The sequence below is a fragment of the Pseudopipra pipra genome, chromosome 3 (genome assembly GCF_036250125.1).
Source record: "Pseudopipra pipra isolate bDixPip1 chromosome 3, bDixPip1.hap1, whole genome shotgun sequence".
Classification (NCBI taxonomy): domain Eukaryota; kingdom Metazoa; phylum Chordata; class Aves; order Passeriformes; family Pipridae; genus Pseudopipra; species Pseudopipra pipra.
In genome coordinates, this window is record NC_087551.1 from 65,124,855 (window position 1) to 65,152,491 (window position 27,637).

At 35.9% G+C, this 27,637-nt stretch overlaps 1 protein-coding gene and 1 long non-coding RNA gene across 10 annotated transcripts in view; one reads left to right on the forward strand and one right to left on the reverse strand.

The window, feature by feature from the left end:
- Positions 1-19,086, forward strand: part of TBC1D32 (TBC1 domain family member 32) — a 78,880-nt gene extending 59,794 nt beyond the window's left edge. For 8 of the 9 annotated variants that reach the window (XM_064649652.1, XM_064649653.1, XM_064649660.1 and 5 more), the window contains 7 exons: positions 800-883; positions 10,707-10,776; positions 11,565-11,680; positions 12,603-12,757; positions 14,168-14,308; positions 15,977-16,165; positions 18,393-19,086. In XM_064649652.1, coding sequence (XP_064505722.1) covers positions 800-883; positions 10,707-10,776; positions 11,565-11,680; positions 12,603-12,757; positions 14,168-14,308; positions 15,977-16,165; positions 18,393-18,512 — 875 coding nt within the window. In that variant the 3' untranslated portion in view covers positions 18,513-19,086. The remainder of the gene's footprint in view (positions 1-799; positions 884-10,706; positions 10,777-11,564; positions 11,681-12,602; positions 12,758-14,167; positions 14,309-15,976; positions 16,166-18,392) is intronic. The other variant, XM_064649654.1, reaches the window with a different exon arrangement.
- Positions 8,805-9,911, reverse strand: LOC135411699 (uncharacterized). Its single transcript, XR_010429260.1, has 2 exons — positions 9,755-9,911; positions 8,805-9,213 (listed from the first exon to the last, which is right to left on the reverse strand). It is a non-coding gene; the product is annotated as an uncharacterized LOC135411699 (long non-coding RNA).
- Positions 19,087-27,637: the final 8,551 nt, after the last annotated feature.

The following is a 27,637-nucleotide window of genomic DNA, read 5'->3' on the forward strand; positions in this document are numbered from 1 at the left end:
CCGTAGCCTCAAACTTGCAGAATTGAGGTATCAGGAACAGTTTTGATAATGATTTGTCATTGAGAGTTCTTGTTAACTTCCTGGCTCACTTCCTCTCAAAGTGGGAGATAAGATTTCCTCCCATAGTGAACAGATATCAGCATCTCACTCATCTATGCAGTATCTGCAGACTCAAAAGTTCCATAGCAAGAACTGAATAAGAACCTTCACGGTCATCGCTAAATACAGAATTCCCCAAAGGAAGTGCTCCTGTTGCATAATTTTAAGTGAATAATTTTTATCTTGTGATGGTTTATCTTGAGGGGGTTTTATATTGGGTTTTTGTGTAGACATCCCTTAAAACTTCATGTACTTCCGTTAGCATAATTTTGTGGTGGTGTCAGTTTTTTGTTGTTTGTGAGTTGGTTTTATTTGAGGTTTTGTTTATTTCCTGTCTACATACAGAGACAAATATGGTAAAATATTATAGTTTAATTATAGTTAATTTTCATTTCATATTGAAACCATGTGACAAATTATGAAGTAATCCTTGGAGGATATAAAGATAATATGGGATTCTCTTTCTGTTTACACTGAATATATTTTGAGTGAAGCTATTAAAATTTAATTTAAGTTAGGAATGGTGTTAGGAATGCGAACGCACAATGCATGCTTTGAGTTGTTGCCCCATAAAAATATGAATAAGTATGCAGGAATTTAAATAGCTTTACTTGCTCACGTATTGTCATTTTTTTAAGTAATGTAGTTCCACATTTTGTTCATTGCCTCTAATGTTTTAATGGGTTTTTACATTTTTCAGTTTTGGCAGAATTAATTGAAAAGTTCGTGTCACATCTTTCTGAAAGCCGAACGGACTGTTATTTCAGCACGGGAAACTATAAAGGTCAGTTTCCTAATAATTTATTGCCATGCAGCCTCTTCATATTTAAATTACTTTCCTTCTAAATGTAACTGTAGCGTTTTGGGAGTTGTTTAAAATGTTCTTTCACAGTTCAGAAATTCATTACTTAACTGGTGGGAAATATCTCACTTTGGACCAAAAGGTAATGTGCTTGAGTAAAGAGTACAGGTAATTATTAGTGATGGGCTTTCACATTTCTATGTGTGTAAGGGAAAAATAGAGATGCAGAACAGGTGAGATTATGATTCAAAGTATTTGTTGACAGCTATTATAGCATGATTTGCAAACCTGGTGACATAAATATTTAAGATGGTGTAAGCAATCTGGCACACCTTTTGAAAGTCCCACAATATATAATCAACTAATAGGTATGCAATTTATATAGCATTAAAGGATATGTGTTAAAGAACTGTTATTGTTGTCAGAGTAATCTGAGTGTTAGTTTTTTACAGATGTCATGCTTACAGCCAAGAACAAAGGATGAATGATAAAGTTGATTTATTCTGAGTGTAAAGTAATGCATTTTAATGCTTTGAAGCACTGGCAAAATTAGAAGATTTAGAAGCAATGTTAATATCTGCTGGAAAATGTGCTTTTCTTTCTTCACTGTTTGTCCAGGACTCCTCTTAGGTTGTAGTTCAGCCATTTAGAGTACTTACTGTGCAACTAACTGTGGAGAACTAAGCCTGCTTTGGGGAGAGTCTGTTATTTATACTGATATTTTATTTTCCTATCCATAGGATGCAGATATAGTATCCTTGGAGACTTCAGGCTTGCCTTTGAAGTTTCAAAGCATAAAACCCCTTTAGTAATTCAGAAGCTCTCTTTCATTTATGTAGTGGCCTTTACCATCTGAAAGCTTGGAAACAGAATACCCTCAATTTTGTTTGAGAATGTCTATTTGCTTAATGAAGAGAGTTACTGAAGTGACACATTTTATCACAATTTTATTTTTTCTTAGAAGATCCTGGAAGTGTTTTGTGTTGTCCTGCATTAGATTGTCATTTACTTTTCAATTTCTTTTGAGTCAGAATGATCAATAAAATAATTTCATGGACTCATAAGGCTTACTAATTACATATTTCTGACACATCCTAATTCAAACAATTATTTTGATTTTTCCTTTAAAAGCTCACACAATGTCTTTATGTTGTAAATTATTTATCTGACACGTAGACTGCCCCTCTTGCTCCTTGACAGGCATCTCTTTCTTTAGTTCCAAGTACCACACATTCTCCAGTCAAATTGAAGGCCCAGGCGGGATTTTCTTTTCTGCCTTGGGGAATGCATATCTCTCATTTCTTTGGAGAAAAGTATAGCCTGCAGACCTAACTTTGCAAGATTATCTTAGTGTTTCCTGTTAAAAAAACAGGAAAACCCACGTGGTTTGAATAAGGGAAAAACTAACCTTCTAGAGGAAGAACAAACATCTGCGAAGCCTCCAAATGGATGCCTTGCCCAGCAAATACAGCAATTCTGCTCTTTCTTAATCATGATAGCTAAGTGCTTCCATACAATGTGAAAAAACTCTAAGGAAAAGAAGCAGTAGGCCTTACTCTGTTCACTTAGTTGTTGAATACCTTAGTTTTAATCCACTCTTCTTAACATTTTGGTCAAAGCTAGGATTTAAAACACGTTCAGGAAGGTTGAACCTAGATCTTCTATTTAACTGATTTCACCATAAACCACTTATTAGGTGCATTATTTATCTAAAATTTAATGCCAACTTTGAAGAAAGACCACATTTGAAAATCTTGTGACAGTTGCATACATTGAATTAATATTTTAGGATGAAATATCCCAAAAAATAGATACAGAGACAGAGATAACATAGTGAAAGCCTCAGTTCTTGCTTTTCTTGAGCTTGACAGGTTTTCTTTTCTTTTCATGATAAACAACTGTCATGGTTTGAGATGGCCCCAAAATCCAATTCCCTAGCTCCATCCCCCCTCGCACATCTCAACCTAATGTGAGATGGGTTTTTCCAGACAATACATGCTAGACTCAAAGTGGGGGAAAGGGAATATATTACAATGACTGTACAAATAAATACCATATCACATTATACACACGATCACAACTATCTCTACCATGACATATGTATTTACAATGATCAGATCTCTTCTCCCCTCCAAATAAAAGTCCAGGAGGGAAAGAAGGACAGATCCCTTCCAGTCCTTAAGCAGCAGCTCCTCTTCTGTCCTCCATGCAGCAGTAACTGGGTTGTTGTAGCTGGATCTCTGTTCAACATACACAAGGGGGTCTCCAAGCCCCTCGGCTCTCCTTCGGTCCAAGCAAAGGCCTCACCTGTGGACTGCCAGCAGGGACAAGACTTGCATCACCACAGGCATATCACGAAATGCGGGGGCATCTTCGTGAAAGTCCCTTCCTCAGGGGATTCAAGTTCCCGTTTGCAGAGCTCCGTGCTCTGTCTCCAGGCAGCGGGGGGGGCGAAGCCCTCCTCCACATTCCTTTGGCTGTCCTGGTCCAGCTTCAGGACGCCTTTGAGCTTCTCAGCTCCTCTCTGTAAGTGCTGTAGCACTCCAAGGCTTTTTCAAGTAAGAGTCCATCATCTTCCTCCTTCCAGGAGGTCTCAAAGGAGTTTTGGGGGGTCTGGTACAGTCTTACCCCAAACTCTGTCTCTCAGCTGCTGGTTCTCTCTCTCTCCCTTTCCAGGAGTCTTTTCTCTGGTGCTGCATGTTGCTTCTGCTGCTCCTTCAGTTCAGGTCCTTATCTCTGGCTCTTGCCACCATTTCTCTGGTCAGTCCTGGCTGCTGCTCTGTGCCCATGGAGAAAAACATCTCCCGGCATAACTACAGGCACCTAGCCCAGCTTTATGCTGTTCCAGGTCCCTGCAGCCCCCCAGCCAGGGACTGGGAGGCCCCAGAGGGCCCGAGGGGCTTGGAGCCCCTTCCTCGTGGCTCTACAACATGGCCACCTCTCCTCAACAACCAAAACTACAACTCATCTCTTCCGGTCTGGTTGTGAGATGTTGACATTTCTGCAGGAGCGCCCATTGGACAGAATTTCAAAACTTCCAAGGGTTTCCACCCCTTGGGGTCTACCACTTCTCTTAGCCTCTGGGGGGAAAACAAAATTCAAACCACTACAACAACTCAGTCTGTCTGATACTGCTTTTTGTGTTTTCTGAATGGGCATTATTCAGGCACCATTGGACACTAATTCTGGATAAGTCTGCCTATTCAAATATCAAATAAAGGCTGCAACATTTAAAGGGTTGTCTGATGAGCAGTTTTCATGTGCAAATGCTTTTCATATTGTATGTGCTTTAATGAAGACAGGCTTGGAAATAGGAGAGTGAGAAGTCCTCTCAAGGATAGTCAGTAATCTGGTGGTAAGAAACTAATGTGAAATGTGGGCAAAGGGCTCATGGTGTCTTATTGTGTTCTTTCCCTGTTAGCAACACCATTAGCACAGACTTTTTTGTGTAGAGTTCTCCAGTCCAGCAGAGAATGTTACTCAATCAAACAGCACTTGTTTCATCAAGGGTTTCTTTTAAGTTTTATAGGAAAATATTTATTAAGATTTCATAGCACCTTTTTCAGAGAGGTGTAGCAATAAGGGTTGACCAGGGAAGCTAGTTTAGGCCAATAAATTAATGCTGATTGACATGAAACAGAAGTCTGGCTCTAAAATTGAATCTATGATCATACTCCACTCTGAAATAGTAAAAGAACTTGATTGTAAAATTGGTTGTATAGCTAACTTCACACTCATTTCAGGTTCTCTTTTACATCAAAAAAATATACAGGGTGGCATTCCTATGAAGGTAGGGTAATGCACTTTGAGTACTCGAGTCTGCATTATGCTTCCTATATTTGTACTGGAGAGACAAACAAAACACACTCAAATTTTTATTTGTTTAAAATTAGGTTTATCACTGATTGAATAGCGAGTGATCAAATTTCTGTGTGTTTCCCACAGTTTTCTGCTAATCTTCATGAAACGTTGCAATTTTTTCATAGAGAATTATTGAATGACATATTATTTCACAGTATCTTTTTTGTATGCTCACGTGTAAGAGCTGTCTAAGCTAAATCCTAAAACTACTGTTACAGTAGAGACATTTTTCTGTATTAGGTAAAGTTAATAAGGAAGAAGGTAACATCTTCCTAGCTCCACATCTATGTAAGCCAAACATGCACTTGGCGATTGCCCAGACCCAATAAATTTGGGTCTGAGGAACTGAAAACAGTTTCTGATAGTTGTTTAATGAAGACAAGTCACATTTTTCATGAAAGTGGATTCAGTACAGCACAAAGATATTCAGTGTTTATCATATTTCTTGGCATGAGAAATTGATTATGTTAAAAAATGACAGCTTTGTAAACGTGTAGCTAGTTGTAATTAGAATAACACAGTCATCCATCTGCTGTGGAACCCCTCAGGATTTCAGTCTATTATAAAATTGCAAATATGGAAAAATCAAATTAGTTTGGGTTGTTATCATTTTCAAGATGAGAGAAGGAAAAATCTGATAAACCACTATGCAGTTGCAATTTTTAATTATAAACCAACAAAAATCTTACATGAAGTTTACTTGCTGCTAGCAGCAATGACACTGCTGTGATGTGGATTGATGACTGAATCTGTGTGTTATATGTTAATGATCTCTGTCTGTTCCCTTTCCTAGAATTAATACTTTCTAGTTTGCTTTCATTTTTCGTTCTTCTTAATAAAACCCAAAATACTGAAAACCAAATCATTGATGCGTAGCTGTAAAAGGCAAGAGAATGGCAAGAAACTGAAATTTGCTATAGTATAAAATACTGTGCATTATGCCTTAGGGATATGAAGTTCCTAAAACAGCCTCTTGCTCTTTCTGTTAGCAAATTCCAGTTCAATGCAAAAGAAATCTTTTGTGGAAATGTCTAAGTTTTCTCAAGGTTTCAACAAACCCATTTATCAGAGAAATTCCATGTGCAGAGTCATTTAATATGTTGGTGTCTGTGCTTTTTAATTGATCTCCACCATATGTTGCAGACTGCCCAAACTTGGGAATACTGCAACCTTTTTTGATTGGCAGGTTTTTTTGGTAGCTCTACTTTTGCAGATGCCCTTGCAGTTGAGTCTCCTTTTTCCGCTGGACTTTGTGAAGCAGCTCCTCCATGTACTGCCAAAGGGACAGAACCTCAGGGCTTTCAGGCCTTGGCCATTACACTCAAATGTCACGGTGTGTTCCTTCTTCTAGATTAGGCTTAGTTCTCCAACTGAACAAAATCTCATATGAATTTCCTACCATTTAATGAGCTCTTAATCTTTGAAGGGTCAGGTGGGTTGAGTAACGAACTAAGAAATTTTAAAAACACCAGTGGGAAGGTATCAGTATAGAGCTGTTCAGAAGGAGTAGCAAATGAGTAATACAGGTTTTCAACCCCAAATTGGTCTTAAAGGGAAGGAAAAGGAAGGGCATTCTTACATTCTTCCTGCATCATTTGATTAATCCACTTCTTTAAAGACTGTTCTCCACTTTAAAGATGCTGTCAGCAGAAAGCATTTTTCCCACTGCCAGTTTAGGTAATGGATTGAAAGCGTGGGTCATTCTTAATGAGGCTGTTGCCAAAAATAGCTTGAGTATTTGTTATGACCAATACATAAAGAAGCTCTAATATGAATATTTTGATTTTGTACTGTTATGACAAGCGTACTGATGACATAACATATACGTTCAATACTGAGGGTGGAATAGCACATGAGATTACCTATCTCTGAGAAGCCAACAACATTTTCCAGCAAGTACTCTTGGATATTGTTTATGTTGTCTCCATTTGCAGTTCAAATCCAACATAGTAATACTTTTCTTTGAAATAAGATTTTTTTATGGACAATTATATATTCTAACAAGGAATATGAGATTCAGACTGTCAGAAGTACTCTAGATGAGTAGCCTGGTGGAGGAGGTGACACCATCAAAAAATTGTAGCAAATGACAGAGCAGAACATAGAGAAACTCATGACTTTTGCTGTATCCCAAGTGCAAATAATGTTTTAAAATAGAAGACTTTCATAAGAACATCAGAGAGAGGATGGATACTGACAGAACATAAAGATTTATATTGACTGCTTGGGCACCTGTCCATGGGCAATGTTTAGGTACCTGTTGAAGAATAAGAAAAAACCTGCCCATTTTTAACAAAAAAAAAAACAAAACAAAACAAAACAAAAATTATGAATTCCACAATTTCAGTTTATATGGACCAAGCCAAGGACTAGAGATCTGATACAGAATGTACCTACTACATACTTGTAAGATTTTTGAAGCATCTGCAGGAATAATGCAGGTGACCCTGGTTATCATGGGATTTTCAGAATCCAGAATGCTTGCAGAATAGTTACTTGCATAGTTCCTTTGAATCAAAAGTCTTTTCCATCCATACAAAGAAAACTAATCTTTCTGAACATCACTGAAGTTAAAATTCAGCATGCATTAACATTTTCCAAAGATCATTTATGTAGACATAAACACTTTTGGCCAGGGCATCAGGGAGTGAAAAAGCTAAATCAATAATGTGAGAGCTTTAATAATCTTCTTCACTTAACACAAAAGGAAGCTAGTGGTTTCTTTGGGGTAATAGCACTTTAAACAGGCAAATAAATTAAATATTATCTAAACACTATACAAGTTCTCTGAAATATGCTGTAAGCTGTTTCAGCTTGGCATCCTGTCATTTCAGTATGAATGCAGTGTAGCCCGTTTTCTGATTTAAACACATAAAAGATTCGTCATGGTAAGAGGGAAAATGAATAGGAAAGCAGTCTTCCATATAAGTTGTAAAGTTGATTGAAGTCTAGTCTGATAGAGAGAATACTACAGGACTGTGCATGCCAGTTAACTTACTCTGAAATGTTTATAGCTATAGATCAAGTTCAATAATTATACGTAGTTGCCTTTGGAAATCATGCCTTATGGTGGTTTGGTTTTATGCTCCTGAATGCTACAAAACATTCTGAAAAGTACTGCCCATTGAGGTGCTTTCTATTATAACAATTTTTTAAAATTGTACATCAGCTCCCAGAGAATTCTGGTATCCTTCAAGTCGCTCATTTGGCTCAATTTCTAGTTTACAGTGGTTTACATTTTTAAAGAAAGAAGTGTAAAGTATCAGTTCAACATAGATGTTTTTGTTTTATTAGATAAATAAAAAGGTAGCTGCCAAAGCATGTTTTTCATTCCATTTAATAATAGCCAGAGTGCTGTATTATGTTGTTATTAATTCACAGTTCAGAGAGGTGTTCTGGCCTTTGAGGATAAATGGCATTCTTATTTAGAAAACTGATATGTCTGTGCCTTTTGTTATGAAGCCTATTGTGTTTCAAGGCAGTTATATCTGGTGTATTAAAAAATATCTGTCAAATAAGTTTTGTAGAAAATTAACTGAGTATATTGATTCAGAGGTATGGGCATCATTACAATAGTACAGTCACAACATATTCCTCCAAGCTTACTAGTCAGCTTTTTAATCATGGATTGCAATATGCAGTATTTAAATATTCCACTTGTTTTTAATAACATTTTTCTAAGTTTAATGGGGCATTTAAGGTTTCTGGGTCCATTTTTTAATCAGTGGGAAGTTGTCCTTTGTGTATTCTAAATGACTTTATAGTTTTCTAAAGCCTAGTCTTCCCACTCTTTTAAGTGGTAAACAAAAAGGAAAATAAAAACTTTTTACACAGGACAAAGAACCATAGTTTGCATGTTCCCATCATGAGTTGTGATACCGTGTGATAGAAAATTATTATTCAGTCCAAACTCTATGTTAATTTTATCTTCTTTCACAATACAGGGGAAAATATCAAAAGGAAAACTGATAGGGAGAAAACCCTTTTCAGCAACTAACAAATTATTACAAGAGAGAAGAAATGGCAATGAGAATCAGTGAAGTCAGTTGTGGTTTTTTAATGTTAATGGGAAATAAGCATTCAGTACTTGTAAACTGTTACAAAATGGAAAGTGGGCTCAGACTGTGGATTGAGCTATTCCTCATTACACCCTTGCTGGACTGGAATCCGAGCTCCTGCATTGCCACCTGCAAGAGGATCCATCTCAGAATGGAGGGAGAGCTGTATTGTGGCTTAGAGGTTGTTGTACCCTTTGCATCTGTCCTACCATTAAATAAATGGTGGTGTTAGGACTGAATTAGCCATTAGCCATCACCAACTCATTCAAATTCCCCCTATTTTCTAAGATGTAAGTATGCCTCTTGCCTTCATGGTTGCACGCAGGAACTTGAAAATGAATTGACTTAGTATGGTAATTGCAGACTGAGTAAACAGCTAACTTGGAACAGGAGCTGTAAAAAGTTAAGAACTGTTTCAGTTATCTCTTGGTTTTTAACTGAAAGGCCCTGTAATTTTATAAGTATTCTTCCAAATATTGCATTGCTGGTATGCTATATGAAAGGTATTGGAGCTTCTGTTCTTTGGGTAAAAAAACCCTCTCTGATGTGGGTTTATATTTCAATCCCGTCAGATTATTGAATAAATTTGTTTTACTCGAAGATCAGTTGATTTTTCTTATGCATAAATGTATTTGTCAAAAGTACGAGGTAATTTTTCATTACTCTTAACACTTTAAATTATTGTCCTCTGTGAAAACTGTAAAACAGAGTGAGGTTTTTTTTCTTGCCATACTTCCTCTGCTGAATTTTACTGCTATTGCTAAGTGTAATTAGTAATTTTGTTGTATTATTTTCTTCATAAAAATTTCAACTTAACTCGTTTGATCAGAGTGCCTTTTTTTGGGGGGGGGGGTGGTGGGGCTTTCCTTCCTGAACCTATTTCATTTTTAATCCCTTAGTCCCTGTTTGCTTACCAGGAACATAGAATGTTTACCTGAATGAGAAGCAAGGGAATCCTTCCATTTGATTTCTCTATCTGTCTGAGGATATAGAAAAAATACATATTAAGTTACTGTGTGATCTGCTTAATCAGATTTTTACATTTATCATTTACATGAATATATTTTAACTTCTGCTGCCATATCTATTACATTTTTAACAAATGTTGTCAGTTATTAGGGTTTTTTATTTGTTTCATTTGTTGCTGTTTTTTAAGTAGCGCTTTCAAAGAATTATATTAAAGGTTTAAGCCCTCAGTTTTGTAACTTGTAATATTATTAGACTGTAATGTTTGAAGTATAGTTATATAAGACAATACATGTTCATGGTAGAAAAAATGCCCATTTTTAATTGAATTTAGAATTTAAAATTTAAGAAAATACTTCAGCAGAGGTTTCTTTAATTTTTCTAACTTGGATTTTTAATTTAAACAAATACAGAAAATGGAGTATGTGTTACTGTGTGAAAAAAATGCATAGAAGTACAGGATTTTTAAAATCCATGAGTTATAAAATTTTCTCTGATTCATGTAAAAATAGAACTTTCTTTAATAAAGTTGGAATTACAGCTAAGAGACTTTAAGGCCACTGGAATGGAAGAAAGTAGATCAGAATAGGTTGCCTTGTCTGATTTCTAGGCAAAAAATGATAAAGTGCTACTAAGAAATGGGACTGAAAAAGGCGTTGCTCGCTTACATCATGCTGTTAAGCTAATGATAACCATACTAACTGTGAGGATTTCTTTATAAAGAAGGTGATTTTCATAAAAAACAATATATGAAGAATGCAGTTTCTTGATGTATCCTTTCCAAACTCTGCTAAACTAATTTCGAATAAGAAACAGTTCTGGAGAATTGGTATGCATACATAAAAGAAGCTTTTCATTCGTATTCAGTTAAAATCATATTTCCCATAATACTTTATTTAATTTATTTCCTTTTGTTTTAGCCATGGAAATAGATGTGAAGAAAGAAAGCCTTTCATCTGTGCAGCAGCTCGGTGTTGAAATGACAGTCAGGTACATGGTATTAAAATATTTCCTTAGAGTATTTCGAAATTTGTTTGATTTTCATGGAATGACTTTAATGATGCTTAATCCATCAACTCATTGCTTTATACTACCTAAATCCAAGATAAACTTCAAGAAAATGAATTCTAACTGTAAATTAAAAAAGGTATTAGCACATAATTAAATTATCTTTACAGATTATATATGTTATTATCCTGCATTTTTGTAAAGACTAATTGTAACTTGATAGTAAGATTTACCATAAAATTGCATTATCCTGAATTAAGTGTCTTTTTTTCCCTTGCATTACTTCTCTAAATGGTTCTGTTTAGCTAAGCTTGGTTATATGCCATTTAAACATTTTATTTGGCTGGTAATTTTCAGAGCTGTGATGAAGAAAAAGCTAAGATGTCTGTACTGTTGCTATCTTTAGCATTAATATTTGAATTCTGATTATAATAATTACGTGTACAATGTAGTTATATCAAATTCTAAATATTGTATGTGAAGAAACTGAGTCCTGTCTGAGTACTTACTCCTCCCCATGATAGTCTCCAAAACTGAACTAAAAGGAGTTTAGGTGAGGAACTGTAACACTGAGTAGGAGATGTTTGGTGTGTATCCTTCCTAGGTGGAGCATAATAGGTTTTCTTTAGTCATTTATATGTACATATACAACACAGTAATTAACAATGCTATGACAGATTTGCTGTTACAGGCTTATTAAATATGAGTTGTTGCTTTTAGGTATTAAAAAAAGTATTTAAACAGTTTTGGTTTTGAACTTTTTGTGCTAGATATGGAAAATATTTAAACTTGCTAAAAGAAGATGCTGAAAATGGGCTGTGTTTTGTGTTAATGAATTGTGAGAAATTCCTGAAACAACAGCAAAGAACTGTGGTATCTTCACTTTGTATCCTTTGTTGATGGTATAAATTATAATGCCTAAAAATGCCAGTGGAATTTGAAGTCTTGCTTTGGGCTTTTGATAGTGGCATAGATGTGTAATATTTACAGAAAACAATTTTTAAAAAGCAGCACTTTTACTTTGAAAATCTGATAAGTTAAAATGCACACCCAGTGCACCCAAGAAAATGTTCACCCTTTTGTTCCCATACTTTTTTTGAAGTGCAAGTCTCATTCATTTTTGTCATTAACTGTTTTGGAGTGGGATCAAATCTTTGTATGTTATAAAGAGTCTGCAGCAATACAGCTTTGAACATTAATGAGTATTTGTGGTACTTCCACAATATCAGCACTGTTAATGGTTTTGCCTTCAACAGGAATGTTTTGACTTCTGACTCTTTTAGATCTAATGTGGAACTTTTTTTTTTTAACAAAACAGATACACCTTTCCAACAAACTTTGCTCTATTCTTCATGTATTACACTTGTGTATCACTGTTAAATACACTTAAGATATATTAGTCATAATATGCTTAATCTCGTTTTTAAAGCTTTTCTTTTACTTTCTTTTTTTTTCCTATAATTTTAACAACTCATGTTCTCCACTGTTCTCCTTTCTTGTACTCTATAAGCACACTTGTTTTGGTGCAGGGTTTTTTGTATTTGCTTGGGTTTTGTTTACTTTCGTTGGTTTAGCTTGACTACTTATGGACTGAAAGAAAATTAGTGTATGGGGAAAACAAATTATTTCTCTTAATTCAGTTTGAGAGACAATTGTGTCTCAAGATGCTGCCTTCTGTGCAGCTATATTCCCCTTGGCCCATCTCTAAAAAACCTCTGTGAGCACAGCCTGGGGAGGAGAAGGGCTGTAGTTCCTGGAGGGCAGTGAGGAGGAGATCTCTGCCTGAGTTCCTTAACCTTCTCATTCAGGCTGCTTGCAGGAGCGCTATGCTGGCTATGACTGGTTTGCATCTTCCATCTTCCTCATAATGTCAGGGGACAGGGAGAGGACGCTGACGTTTCTTCAGCAATTTTCATGTCTTCTTGTTTCAGCATTTCTCTGGCTACCAAGACTGCATTTATCTGTAAGAATTTAAAATCTGTGTCTTTCTGAAAGGCAGCTTTGAAAGTTTATAAAGGAGACTTGATTAATTTCCTTTCTTTTGGTGTGTTTTTTTTTTGTTTTTTTAATGCATTAGGTTTACATTAAAGCCCCCTAACTAAATATGTAACCCTGGAAAATTACTCAGAAAAATATAGTTTTGACAGTTGCTCAAATTGTTGTTTAAAAGGAGTGAAATAGCAAGTGGACTGATAGTAAAGACAGTGTTGTTGAATCTTTAAGCTGGCAGTAAAGCAAACTTTGTTAGTGCCATTAAATTCTGTGCAAAGGCTGCAATACTATTGAATGACCTTTTTTTAATTATTGTAGTGTGCAAGTCCATCCATCTGATTTTTTTTTAGTAAAAGTATCAGTTTTGAAATTTACTTAATACATTAGAATATATTTAGTAAATTTTAAACATTCTTACTGCAAAAATACTATGTGATTGACGATTTTCAATTGTCAGTGTTTTGGATCAAGTTTGTAGTATAGAAAACGTCATTTCTATCTTTCATTAGGCTGTTTCCATCTATTTAAAATAAAACCCTTTGTACATTGTCAAGTTGCCTTGAATGTCTTGAACATAAACTCTAAACCAACTGTAGTCTCTACTAGAGAACTCTGGGGTATAAGATGCATGGAGTAGATTCCATACCTCTTGTGCATGTAGAATAATGTATGCATTAATATCATAGATCTGTCTTGTCACTAGAACGGATGACCATATTGGTCCATTCACAGCACTGAGTTTGGCCCTGAGGTTGTTCCAGCCTAATGAAATTCATGCTGGAATTTGCTCCATTGTGTGAATATAATTGTGCTGAAAACCATTGGTGCCAAGGACTCATTACCTAGAAGCTGGGCATTAATATCCAGAGCCTTCCATAGGGATAAAACCTCTGCTGCTTTTGCTGCATAAAATAGAATTTCACTCATACAGTTCACACGTCCTACAAAGAAATGTGCTTACAGAAGAAAACTTCAAATACCATAGAAGTTCCATTCCACCAATAAATGGGGAAAAAAAAATCCAACAGAAATTGGTCTTTTTTTTATTTCTGTTCCTTTGTTTAAAATATAACAATGGTTTCTTCAACCCTTCGACAGTTCAAGCCTATATACAATAAAGAACTGGACTCTAATTAAAAGGAATAATCAGAATATGTTATCAACACTTTTCTTTAGTTTTACTACAAGTTTTTATTGATGGTAGTATGACCTTTTTTGTTTATTCTGTTTCCTGTCTCTAAAATAATCAGCATGATTAATCTTACGTGTCAAAGTGTATATTTTTATATATTGTTCTCAGCAAAATATTATAAAAAACAAATTTTTGTAGTCTATGATCCTATTCCTCAATTTTTTTGTTGATGATTATGTTGTTAACCAGATTCACCTGCCTATTACAACAGTGGAATATGGCATCCATCCAGTCTATTTTTGCAGTGCTCACCACATTGAAATGTTGCTGAAAGCTGAGTTGCCACTTGTCTGTTCAGCCTTCCACATGTCTGGCTTCACTCCATCCCAGGTAACTGATCTAAGTGTATTGAAGTATCATCAGCCTTTTGACTTAAATGCACAAAATCAAGAACACTGAGGAACTACTGTGGTTTTTTTGTGCAGCACTTGTGTAGTGGTTATGAAACTGGGGGTAAGAGATGGTATTGACCACATAATGACTTAGAGCATCTGAAAATAGAAAGCACCTGACTGGTAGAATAATGACAGTGTACTGAAGCTGATGACCTTCTATTACATATTCATGCGGAAAACTTGATAAAAATAATATATACTAAATGCTCAGATTTAGCATTAAAACTAAACTGAGTATCTGGAATAATTCTCTAAATTTTCTATAGGTGGGAAATGAGTAATTTGGAATAGTTATATAATAGGAAGCAGTTCCGGTGATATTAGAGCAAAATTAATTTTATATGAGCTACCATTTCTGTTACAGTCAGGTAACGCAATATTCTTTTATAGTAAAGAGATGTTACTAAAGAAGAATAGTTATCTATAATGATAGCTTTCATTTTGTGTACTTGGTATGAAACATTACTTATAAAGACTGCAATCATGATGAGGCATAAAGAGCTTCATGCAGTAATGAGTTAGAAGGCCAATGCAGAAGACATCACACCACAGAAAGAAAGCTTATTGCTGTGCCGAGGCAAGGAAAATGTTGTTCATCTTACGCCTTCAAAATTCCTTTTTGCTGCAAGATTTGCAGCTGAAGAGGCTTCTTAATGGGGGCAGATGCCAGTGTGGTTCAGACATTGCTTCAAATAGCTTGGGGTTGGTCTTTGAGAAGATTGGCAGATGAGGAAATTTATCTCAGCATAGGAATGAGGTGCTTATAATAAGGTTCCTTCTTTTGGGGTGTGAAAACACATGGGGAGAGTCACTTCTTCTTCACCTACTCTTGTGCAAATTACACTTTTTTTAATTGTGTGCACTCAGTAATGGACTAGTTACTGTTCTAAACTGCTGGCAAGGATTTTTTCATTTATTTATCGGGCTACTGAAATGCTGCTGGTGGGTGCCACTGTATCTTTTGTGTGATTTTGCAGTTCTACTGCAGCATTAAAAAGAAACAAACTCTGAACTGTGGAAACAGTTCTGATGTATTTAAGTGATTGTGTGCATCAATAAATACCTCAAAACAGATTTACTGCCAGAGTACGGCTGTTGTCATCTAATTAGAATCCTGGTATCTCTCCTGCTGCATATTTTTAAACACTTAAAGGACTGATTAGCAGAAGATTTGTGGTCTAGAACTAAATGAAATGTCCAGTATACATCTTAATACATTGTAATTTAGAACAGGAAAAAGGAGTCACTAACTGTGTTCCATACCCACTTCATTAAATGAAAATGTGTCTTAAGGAAGGGCCTAATATTCATTTATAAGGCAAAGAACTAATGTAAAGGAAAAACCACATCGAACACACCTTCATCACTGTCATTGCCCTTTAGGCCACATTTAAAAAAAAGTCTTGAAAAAAATGACTTTTGTTTTCCTTGGACTTTGATTTTTATCTCTCAACCTCAGGAGTTGCTGGAATATACTCAAGTAAGTGAGATGCATGGATACAGGGTGTTAAGTTTAGCTGAACTCACTAGAAGTCTGTTCAGAGGCTGTGCATGACTGAATGTCTACAATTATTTAATTATATATAATTTCATTCTTATCTAGATTTGTCTGCAGTGGATAACTCAGTGTTTCTGGAATTACATGGACTGGAGTGAGATCTGTCACTACATTGCTATCTGTATTTTACTTGGTCCTGATTATCAAATATATATGTGTATTTCTGTGTTCAGACACCTACAGCAAGACATTCTGAAGCACACTGAAGCCCAAGATCTTCAGGTTTTTCTTAAAGTAATTGTTTATTTTTTAATTTTTCGGTTGCTGAGGAGAAACAAGGCTCTCAATACTGAAAACATACTTAATCTGGAACTCTTACTGAGTTTCACTTAGTTATTTTAAGTGAGTGGGATAATACTTCAATTTGATTCATTCCCTGGCAGGAAACTGTGGCATAGTATTTTCTAGAGAATAGCTTTCTTGTGGTTTGTCCTAATCAGTTCCCTTCATAAGCAAAGTAAATAGCCACATTAAGTCATGTATGTGGACCCAATCTCATTAAAATAGATGCTCTCCAGAAAAGGTGAGTTTACACAGTGGTCTCTTACTGAAGCTTGAAGAGATGTGTCAACAAGCTCAGCGAGCTTTCATATTGATGAGATGGCAATTACTGTACAACCAGCCACACAATTTCATATTCTTTCGATATTATAAATTATGTTTGGGTTTTTTTGATTTTTTGCAGGGTACTGCTTAGCTGCAGTCACAAATGGATACAATATTTTATTCTTCTTCACAGAGACATTTTTGCTGTTTTCTCTAGTCTTTTTTCTCCTGTCAAAAATTCTTCTGAGAACTGCATCTTAGTCTGTCCTAAGAATAGTAGTTTTCTGAGTAGCTTGCATCCAACTTAGATATTCTTAAATGTGAATAATATGTCAGTTCAGTTAGTTTCATTGCAAATGTTTGGTACGCAGTCTAATGAATGTATTGTTTAGTTTTCCCTGGTTTTGGACAATGTGGCTTAAAAGCTACGTCTCTATGGCATTACTAGATAGTATATGTAAATTATAGAAGAGAGAATTTGTATGTTGCCACTTACAGTATAAACAGGCCAAAGATTTGACATGGTACTGTTAAATTAATGAGAAAAAATGTATCTTAATGCAGTAGCGGAATATCAACAATTAATTGAGTGACCATTGCAGTAAAAAAGTTCATAGCATAGTCTTGCTTCTGATAGCTCTTAATTAATAGAAATTTTAAAAAAAGGAAAAATAGAACCGTAGAATGGTTTGGGTTGGAAGGGACCCTAAAGACCATCCAGTTTCAACCTCCTGCCGGGATACCTTCAGCTAGCCCAGGTTGCTCAAAGCCCCATCCAGTCTGGCCTTTAGCACTTCCAGGGGGGGCATGCTCAGGCTCTGCTCTGAGCAACCTGTGCCAGTGCTTCACCATCCTCACAGTCAAGTTCTTCCTAATATCTAATCTAAACCTACTCTGAGTTTGAAGCCATTCCCCTGGCCTGTCACTACATGCCATTCAATTTCAGCTATATATATGATATATATATTTTATACTCCACTGTAGTCAGCCTTCTCAAAGTGCATGAAGAACAACTTGAAAGGTAAAATTACCTGTGTGTAGGGGAGGAGAAACACAAAGACTATTTTGAATTCCTGTTCAGATGCCAAAGTGCAGCCTTCCAAGCCTGAATATATGTTCTCAGGAGAATTCCACTTAGGAGAGATGCACAGTCAATACACCAGAGGTACAACATGTGTCCACAGGGACTGTCTGGCTGCAGAGAATTTTTTGCAGCACATGGTGCCAGCAGTGGTAATACTGATTAGCAGATGAGGGGAACACAACAGCAACGAATTCACCCATTTCACGTAAGTGTTCTTCAGGACCCCGCTTTCCATGGTGCATCCACCTTCTCCATCTAATATAGTAGCCATTGCAAGGAACATGGTCTGTTTGGTTTTTTTTCCTCAGGGCAACTTCTTTTACTCTGTGTTTTGGAATTGCTAAGAATTACTCACTTGTGGTGATGCAGAAATACTTTGTCTGGATAAAGGTCTTCCTTTATCACTGATTCTAAAAATATCTCTTGGTTTTCTTGAGAATCTAGCTGGATATAAAAGCCACACTTATCATGCCCTGTGTTGGTGTAGAAATCTTTTTTCAAAAGAATATTTTAGTACCTGGCTTTCCCTTCTTAAAGCTTACTTTGTTTTTCTTAAAAATCTTCGATGTTATGTTCTCTAAAAATGAGATAAACAATGTCCACATGAAATAAAACTATCTGATACCAAGTCTGCAATTAGAAATAACTGTCTGGAAGCAGATATTGCCAAATATGTATTTCTAAATAAAATGTAATAAAATCTATTTTACACATCCAGTCTATGACAAGCAGAACAAAATAGGCTATCTTTAGAAGCTTAGAATTCATTAAATTTGAGTTGTGCATCTTTTTTTCCTAGCTAATAAATGTTTTTTGTGTGTATTTGTTCAGGAAGAAGCACTCCATGGATTTCGAGTGAGTGATTATTTAGACTACATGGAAAAGTTGGAGGCAATCTACAGACCTATGCTGCTGAAAGACATGAGGACCATAAGAGTGCAGAATACATAGATGAAGCAAACAAGCACTTTATTTTCCAGTTTTGGTTACATCCTTTAAAAGGATGCTGATTGATTGATTGATTGATTGATTGATACATCAGTCTCACCTAAAATCAGCCAGGCTGTTTAAATGTACATACTGTAAAAAAAAATAGCAAGGGTTTTCAGAATATAGTTTTTCAAAATGAAGTACCTTAAGTTTGATGACCAAATTTTCCCATACAGGCTATGTGCACAGTCTCATTTTCAGTTAGCAGAAGGCAGCTTCAGAACCCACGTGTAGGATGCTTGATCTTATAAAGCCTTGAACCTCTTCCCAAGTCATTGTATCATTGTCATCTCCTTGTTGCAGTCCTAAAACCTTCATATTTTGTTAGGGTCTGACAAAGGGAATTTTTTTTCTATTTAGGAACAACTGTGTGTTCATGTACATGAGAAGTCAACAAATGAAAAACAAATTCTCTGTTCTGACTTTGTGGATAATGTTGAGAAAATGGGATGTTCAAATATATGCAATGAAAAAAACACTTTATATTCCTGTCTTTTTAAAAATAAAATAAATAATTTTATGTTATAAAACATAATTAGTTTTCCTGTCTTAATGAAATTATAATCTTTAAAAATTATTGTTTTTCAGAGATATGAATAGCAGGTCACTCAAGGGTTTCTCGTTCACTTATGCAGAGAGCGTATGTCACATGGAAAGAAAATCTCCAATTAGAACAGTTATTAAAATTTATTCTTAAATTTTGTTTATTAATGTATTTATATGGAAAAATGGAGAAAAACTGTGATCTGTTTTGCCTCATCCTTACCATCACTAGACATGTCTTCTCTCTCCCTCATACCCACTCTATATTATTTTTAGATTGTTTGTTCTTTTAATTTTGCAAGATTTTTTTTCCCCTCCTCATTTTTGTATTTTGTTGGCTTCTTCTGTTCAGGGCTTTTCAACTGTACTTAAAGGTATTCTCTCAGTAGATGCAATAATTCCCATTTCTCTCTACCCTGTATTTTTCATTCTCTGCTACAAGAGGCATTATGGTGAAGTGGACTTTTGGTCTGTTTCTCATATACCACCTCACCTGTAGAACTTTCTGTTTCAAAGCTGTCTCATGCGTTACTCGCAAATTCACTGCCTGAGTATTGGGAAGGTTGAAAGAGTTCAGACAGTAGGATTAGCTTGGTTTACAAGGCCAATAGGTTAGGTGTCAGGAAAAGGTTTTTCACCCAGAGCGTGGTTGAGCACTAGAACATGCTTCCTGGGGAAGTGATCACATCACTAAGCCTGTCTGAGTTCAGAAGCATTTGGACAACTCTCAGACACATGGTGTGATTCTTGGGGTGTCCTGTGCAGGGCCAGGTGTTGGACTTGATGATCCCTGTGGGTTCCTCCCAGCTTAGCATATTCTGTAAGGTTCAAAAACTCTCTTGGAGCAAAACTTTTAGGAAAATTTTAGAACAGAGGCATCCACGCATGAAGTGAGACAGGCTTGTCTGCTTTTTTCTCTTGTAATACACTACATACAGAACAGGCATTTGTTGTGTTCTGACCCACAGCTTTCCCCTCAGAGTAACTGTACTGATCTTTTGTAATACTCATTCATTCATACAGATAGTTTTGACTGATGATCTCTGACTTCAGTGTGAGGGTTGAGCTTGTCTTGTTGCTTGCCTGTCCTCAATCAAAACTTACAAGCTCCTGGATTTACAAAGTCTTTCCATAAAACTGCCTAGTGATTCTTTAGTGACATCAATATCAAGTTCTTAAACAGTTTTTTGTAAACAGGATTATTTTTGGGTTGGTCTTGAACATTATACCTGTTTTTATCACAAGATACTCATTTTCCCTGAGTAAATTTACAACAATTATTCTGAAGTTTCTTGACATTTGTGCTTCCTCCTTCAACTACGCAGAGTTTCTAAAAAACAAATACTGAATATATATTTTTATTATTAGATCTATGCATTCTTAGGATTTCAGTTTCATTTCAGCCCAAGTAATAGTTGCACCACTTTAAACTGAAGTGAAAGGCCCCGTTTCTGCAGTTACCTTTAAAGAGATTTTTGGTCTTGGTAATTATTTAGCATAAAAAGTTGGTAAATTGACCCATATCTTGTAATATCAGACCCTTGGTATCTTGATGCTTCCAATTGTTTCTTTATCAAAGAAACAAGATTTAGCTTCTCTAGCAAAAAGTTACTTACTAGCTGTATTTTTAGATGAAGTCATCTTTATACTGTGAAGCATAAGTAATCAGCATAATTGATCACGTGTCTGCTGTAGCTTGTTTAGTAACTAAGCAGTATAAATTCTTCAAATGCATCCTAGTTATGTAGGTAACATTACCAGATGGTGTTACATAGTGCAAGTTAGGCATTAAGTAATTCTTTATTTGATTAGAAAAGTGGGGAAAATGCTATGTTTTGTCAACACCTGCAATACTATTTTCTTTACAGAATGTCTGGAATCCCAAAATATTTTTATTAGAATGCATGATAGAATAAATCTTTTCAAAGTCTAACAAAAGCCACAAATGTTGAATTTAGACTTATTCAATATTGTTACCACATTACTGTGAGATAAACTAAACATTACTGTAGAATTCTTGAAAAACAACTTTGTTAGATAAAAAGAATATCCATACAGAAATTGAGCAGATACACGAATTCAGATTATAAAACACATTAGAACACGCGGAAACATTTCTGAAATTATATGCAACCTAAGAGTGAACACTGACTAAGGTTTTGCCACTAATATCTATTTTACTGACTGTGCATTTCATAAGTTCAGGAGTTTAGCTTTTTTCACTGTCTAGCAAAAATATGTTTTAAGTATTTTTGGACTTTTGTGAACTGTGTTATCTCACCTACATTAATAAAAGAAGCTGGCAAGGATGAGGAAAGAATTATGACAAGAACTGATGGAACCAAGTATTTGCCTGACACAGAGGCCAAAGAATGTTATGACTTCCATAATATCTGTTCTTTTAACCTTAATAGCAGTCTCTCTTTTTTCAAGGTAACATTTTTTGGAATGTATCTCAAAACAGCCAAATAACAAACATCTGGATGGTGACTAACACTAGAACACTAATATATATCTGTTTCTAGAAATGCCATGCACTTTTCTAAAGAGACCATGGTTGATTACCAATTACGAAGTCATCAGTTCCTTTAGCAGCAGCAGAAGTTTGTCAAGAAAATTGTCTCTTGTGCTAGGCTTATGAGTAACCCAGGGACTCCTGCCACCCAAATAGCTACCATTTTGTATTCCTTGTCCTCCAGGAAATAAGAGAGAGGCACTGCAGAGCTGACCCTTAATATTAACAACTTTCATCAATATTGCATCAAATTAATCCAAAGAGGTACAGTACACAATAACAGGGAAGAGGAGTCAAATACAAATAAATTGAAAGCAAACAGCCTGACTACCTAAAGTGCTGGCATTGATAAAAGCACTTTTTGAATTGCCTCCAGCAATTCAATCAGCTGCAGTTTCCCCATCTGCAAAATAGCTGCATTTTCATACAGTTTATGTAGGTGCTGAGATGATTAATTAGAGAACATCGTAAAACATTTAGTGCATGAAAATTCTATGCAAATGCTAAATCTTAATACCTGCTAATAATATAAAGTCCCATTGTGCCCCATAACAGAAACAGGACATTGACACATGTTACAAGTAGACTGAAATAGAGCTTGAAGTGATAGTAGTCAGGGAAACCAATCTCATCTTCTTTGGATCAATGACAGCCTAAAAACAAATGACCATTTTAACAACAGATACCTGAAGACATGTTCATTATATTATATTACCCCCAGTTTGAGGACTCCCTCATCCTGCTTTGTGCATTTATATATAAATTTCTTCATTCATCTCCGTATTTTCTTTCGGGGAACTATTTAACTGACATGTAGAGAGTTTCTATCTCTAAATCTATTTGTATTTTCCTGGTTGCCTCTTCTAGTTTCTTTTTCCCTGCTTTCCATCTTGATTGTATCTGTCTCAGGCTTTTTCTCTCTCTTATTTTTAGCTGTCTCATTGTTCCCAGTCCCCAGTGACAGTCCAAGCACTAAAGGATAAGAAGTGTTTCCTTGCTTGTCCCTAAAATGTGTAATTAAACATGAGGTAAAATAAACATAATCATGCAACACCCCCCCCCCCCCCCGACACTAAATATATCCCCGCTTGGAAAAACTGAGAAGCCAGTTATAGGAAGATGACACTCCCAAATAAGCTGTCAGCAGTCCTGACCCAGGCTCCTACTGGAGGTAGCTAAGCACTGCTGCCTCTGCCTGTCTGTCATATCGCCCTGACCATAAGATGGGATGCCATACTGAATAGAAACATCTGTGTTATTTCCAGAAGACGTGCATTTTCCAGACTACTTCCTTCAGCTAGCCTCTGCAGCATGACTCAGCCTTTTCGGATAAACAGCAGGAATATAGAAAAATATTTTTCACCTGATGATGTCTGCCCTGTTGTCTTTTGACAAGTTATTTTACTTCTGGAAACTTTGAGCACCTGTCTAAAAAAAAAGCCAAAACCAATAATTCTTACTTGTTTTTGTAAAAATGACTTCTGCAGATGTGAACGATTTCCCCATTACTATATATAGTGTTTGTGCAACAAGAGAAATACTGGCAGTGGAAGCAACTAAAGCAACTAAGCTCTAAAACAAAATATTATAGGTGTGTTAAGAAAAAGAATAGATCAGTGGTAAATATTTATACTCTAAACTCTGGGTTTAGCTTGTTGAAGATGTCCATCTCAATCATTAGGTCAATAGATAAACAGTCTCAGCTTTTCTAATCCATTCTGTGTTGTCTTAAAGTACTTTCTAGATAATCCATAGCAATAGTCCATAGATTTCTAGAGGAGCTATGTTTGAATAACATTAAAAGATCCCAGTAAATAGGCTGAATTTCAGTATAGCATGCTATCATTAATGACAAGAGATCACAATACAGAATAAAAGCAGAATGGCTGAGTTGACATTCAGAAAGAAGTTGGGAAATGCCAGACTAAAACAAAGCTATGGTGTCATATAATGCACAGTACTGACACTGCTTTATGGCCAATCTGCATTTCATCACCTCCACCGTGAGAATCATCCTTTATTGCTTGTCCAGATAAGTGGTGGTGAACATGTACTCCTTTCAATTATTTACATTTTTGTTACAGGGATGATGCTTCAAGGATGGCAAGAAATTTGGCAAGCAGAATGGAGTTAGCATCATACAGTTTCAGGATACATGTTCTCTCTGTTCCTACTAAGAGCAATGCTCAGATTACTGCAGGTCCCTCACTCACTAGTGAGTTACAGCAGCAGCTTCCCAGGGAAGGAAATTATGAGCCTGTAAACATTTGAGAAAAAAGGTACATTATTAGCTGTTGTTACTGAAAACCAACGACTGCAAGCAATTCCTTTCTTGAGAAAAGAGAGCTGGTTCATCAGGCTTTTCCACACCAGTGCAAGAACACATAACAGGAGTTGCAGTGCAACAGGATCAGAAACTTCAACAAATCCAGTGAAGTGGGTGAAATTATAACACTCTCAGAACATTTCCAGATGACTGCAAAACTGATGGATACTAGGAAACTGTTATACAGTTCAGGTCCTATGAGATACATTGTAATTAAGTCCATTGGAGAGAAGATTGCTAGGTTAGACTATTAGAAGGGGATTTAGTGACTATCTGATGTGGAGATTTCTGACAACATCTTTTTAATCTAGCCTGACAATTTCCCCCTCACCCCACCGACCAAACAAGAAAATCATATCACCAAGAAGAATGTGGGAGATTAGGAATGAGGAGCTACAGTAACAAACTGGAAGAGGTTGTTGTTTTACAGTGAAGATAACTAACCAGTAGAACACAGTTTCTTTTTAAATAATAAATCAGCAGATCAATGTATTCAGTCATGATCTGATTTTATGAGATAACATGCAATTCTAGAACATGTCATTCTAAAATATGTAGTCTGTTCCAAGTTTCACAGCCTAAGTTATACAGTGAGTTTACTCTGCTATCTTATCTTTCAGTCCCTGAAATATATTTTAAAAAAATAATAATTCAGTTAGTATCAATGGGATATGATCTCTTGCAGTTCTCTTTTATATATTTTAGGGAAATCATAAAAAAATAATTCCCTCCAAAACCAACACCAGGAAGTAGAAATGGAGCAATCTCATGAAGAACAGCGAAAAAAAGGTATTTGAAGAATTTAAGAATGGTAATGACAGCACACATTTTCCCATTTAAAGTATAGTATATACCTATATACCATATTGGACTAGCTATCTTGCACTGGCCTCTTTAGCCACCAGTGTGCTTGTAGCAAATGTGGGTAGAGTCCTTCCCAAATCTTCGTTCGCGAAGCCCAGCCATGATGACGTTGGACTAGAACTGAAGATACAATTTTGACTATTTTAAGCAGATAAAAATTCAAAACTTGTTTGAAATGTAACATTGTATCTGTGCCAGAAGAAGTGACTGGTGTTTATTTCCCGCAAAGAAATTGTTTGGAGAGCTGCAGTATTTGCACTGTTTCTGCAAATCAATGGACTATATTCATGACACCTCTTCTGGCAGTTTGTATATTAACTAATCATACATAAGTAGACAGAGGTACAGGTCTTCAAAACTAAATTACTCAGCGTAGTTTCCAATAATTTAAAATGCCATTTTTATATACACAGATCACGTCCTTTCAGATTTCACTTTTGTTCAAAATCTGACCTAAAGGAGAACAATATTTTAAATTTCAGATCATGAATGAGGTACCAGTTTTATTACTTCATCTAACAGATTCAGAAAGTTTTGTATACTCAGCAAAGTATCAGGGAAAAAACATCTTCCCTGTGCCTCCAATACCAAACCACCACTAAATTAAAGAAGTCCCACAGCTCCAGAGCATAATGCTGTTTGATTTTGTTTCACCACAAAAAACCAAAAGGCCTTAAAGCATAATATACAGTGCAGTGGTGCATAGGGAGGTATCAATATGGTTTGAAAAATTAGTTTAGATGGGGTTAAATTGGGAACTGACACTTGACTAATATTTCATCAAGTCAGTTTCCTGCTCAACAATAGGAGGAAAGGAGAATACATGAAATTCGCTTGGAATGATGAATAGGGAAAGCAGGCTTTTTTGGAGTAGGTTTTTAAGGAAACAAACACCACAGAAATAAAAACTCCAGGGGAAATTAACAATTTCAAAGAAATTGGTGTTTACTCTCTCAAAAGATTTCATCTGCTCTTGGTATGTCCTGTGCTCTAACTCAAAGCCTATCCTGGTGTCAGATTCATCCATGTTGTGGGAATTAGTTTAAAATGGACTCAGCCTTTAAAATGCTGCTTGAGTTTAATACAGACATTCATAAGCCAACACAACACTCCATTTGAACCTCCCTCTCCTCAAAATTCTTGATGATAAGGTAAATTTTCTGGAGTTATCAAGGCTACCTCCTGCAGCACAGTTTTCACTTAGAAGGCAAATTATAAGTATTTTTTTTTCTTGATTTGTAAAATCCACTGTTGTGAACAATGCCATAATGTGTATACTATCACAATTTCTGTCATGGACTTTCTAGGTAAAGATTTCCGGTCCAAAAGAACTTATTCCCCATGTTGATTCAGGATTGTGTTTAGTTATAATGTTATTTTTCCTCTAGCTCTAAATCAACAGAGAAAAGCCTCCTGCTAGAAAACAGAAACCCAAAGTTTGGAACAAATACAATTTTGGCAAGGAATTCCTTCTGAGGGAAATTATAGACCCATGAAGCCAGTTAGACCATCTGTCTAAATCACTTTGGAGTCATTCAGATATTTGTAGGAAATTCATTTTGTACGGAACCTGGAAGTGAGGGGAAACCATGGTCTCTAGATACACAAACCCTTTCAGACTCCTGTGAAAATTAACTTTAATGAATTTTTAGCAAATCACTTAGAGTCTTGCAGCTTTTTCCTTTAGAGAAACTAATTTTATATCCTGAGTAATTACCTTCACCATCAACATGCAGTAGATTTGAAGCTTCCAAAGCATCCAGAACTGTGGCAGTGGGAGAATCTCAGTGTAGTGTTTAACAACATTGTTCTGTTTTTATGCTGCAACACTGCTGCAGCCTACCACTATGGCTGTTCTTAGTGTCAGTTGTTCTTCTTCTGTCAGCATAGAGTTTCAAACAGCTATTAACATCGTGCAATACTAACACACTATGCTAAGCAAAGCAATAAGATCTTCCACCCTGAAGTTGCTAGCTCTTTCTCTGTGTTGAATGGTAATGAGACTGTTTTCCTCAACAAAATTTTGACAACAAATTTCATCAAGCGTTTTCCAAAAGTACAGTGATTCTTTTCAGAGTAGCAAACCCTTTTAAATGTCTCCCATGAAAATAGTCCCCCTCTCTATCAGCACTGCCCCCCAAAACAACAAGGAATTATTTAAAATATATTCACTGCAGAAAGGCATAATAAAGAACTCCAAGGACGTGCTCTTATGTATAGCTAAAACAACTTAACAAGCTGCTATCTTCTATAATCCCTGCCCCTATGTTAAATACTCCCACTGCTTGCACCACTTTGATTCTTACCAGATCCTTCCACTACCTGGTTTATATCATTAAAGCAGTAGAGAGACATAATTTTATTTTGTGGAAGTTGTTTTCTAGATGCTCAGGTGGGGAGTGGGAGCCCCATCAAGGTTGCAAGGTGAACCTGTAACATGAGTAAAAGTGTACACATGGAAAAATCACTCCTCCACTTGTGTTACGAGCAGTTAAACTGTCATTTGTTACAGTAGAGAAGATGAAACTGTCAAAACCCCAATGTAAGAATAGTTTATTTTCCCCCCACATGAACGTATCCCACTATAAATTTCAGCTACTGAAGAAGTTTGAAAGATTTAAAGAAATACATTAACATTCTTTATGGTATAGCGTGGTCTGGGTTGTAAGCAGACAGTCTGACTTGACTTTAAAGGTAAATGTCAGAACTTGGCTTCCAACTATCTACCACAGTTGCCAGTGTCTATCTCTAAGGTTCTCATATACTCATATCACTTACATCTTTTTTAAAAAAACCCTCAGAATTACACAATTACTGCAACAGTATAAGATTACAAAT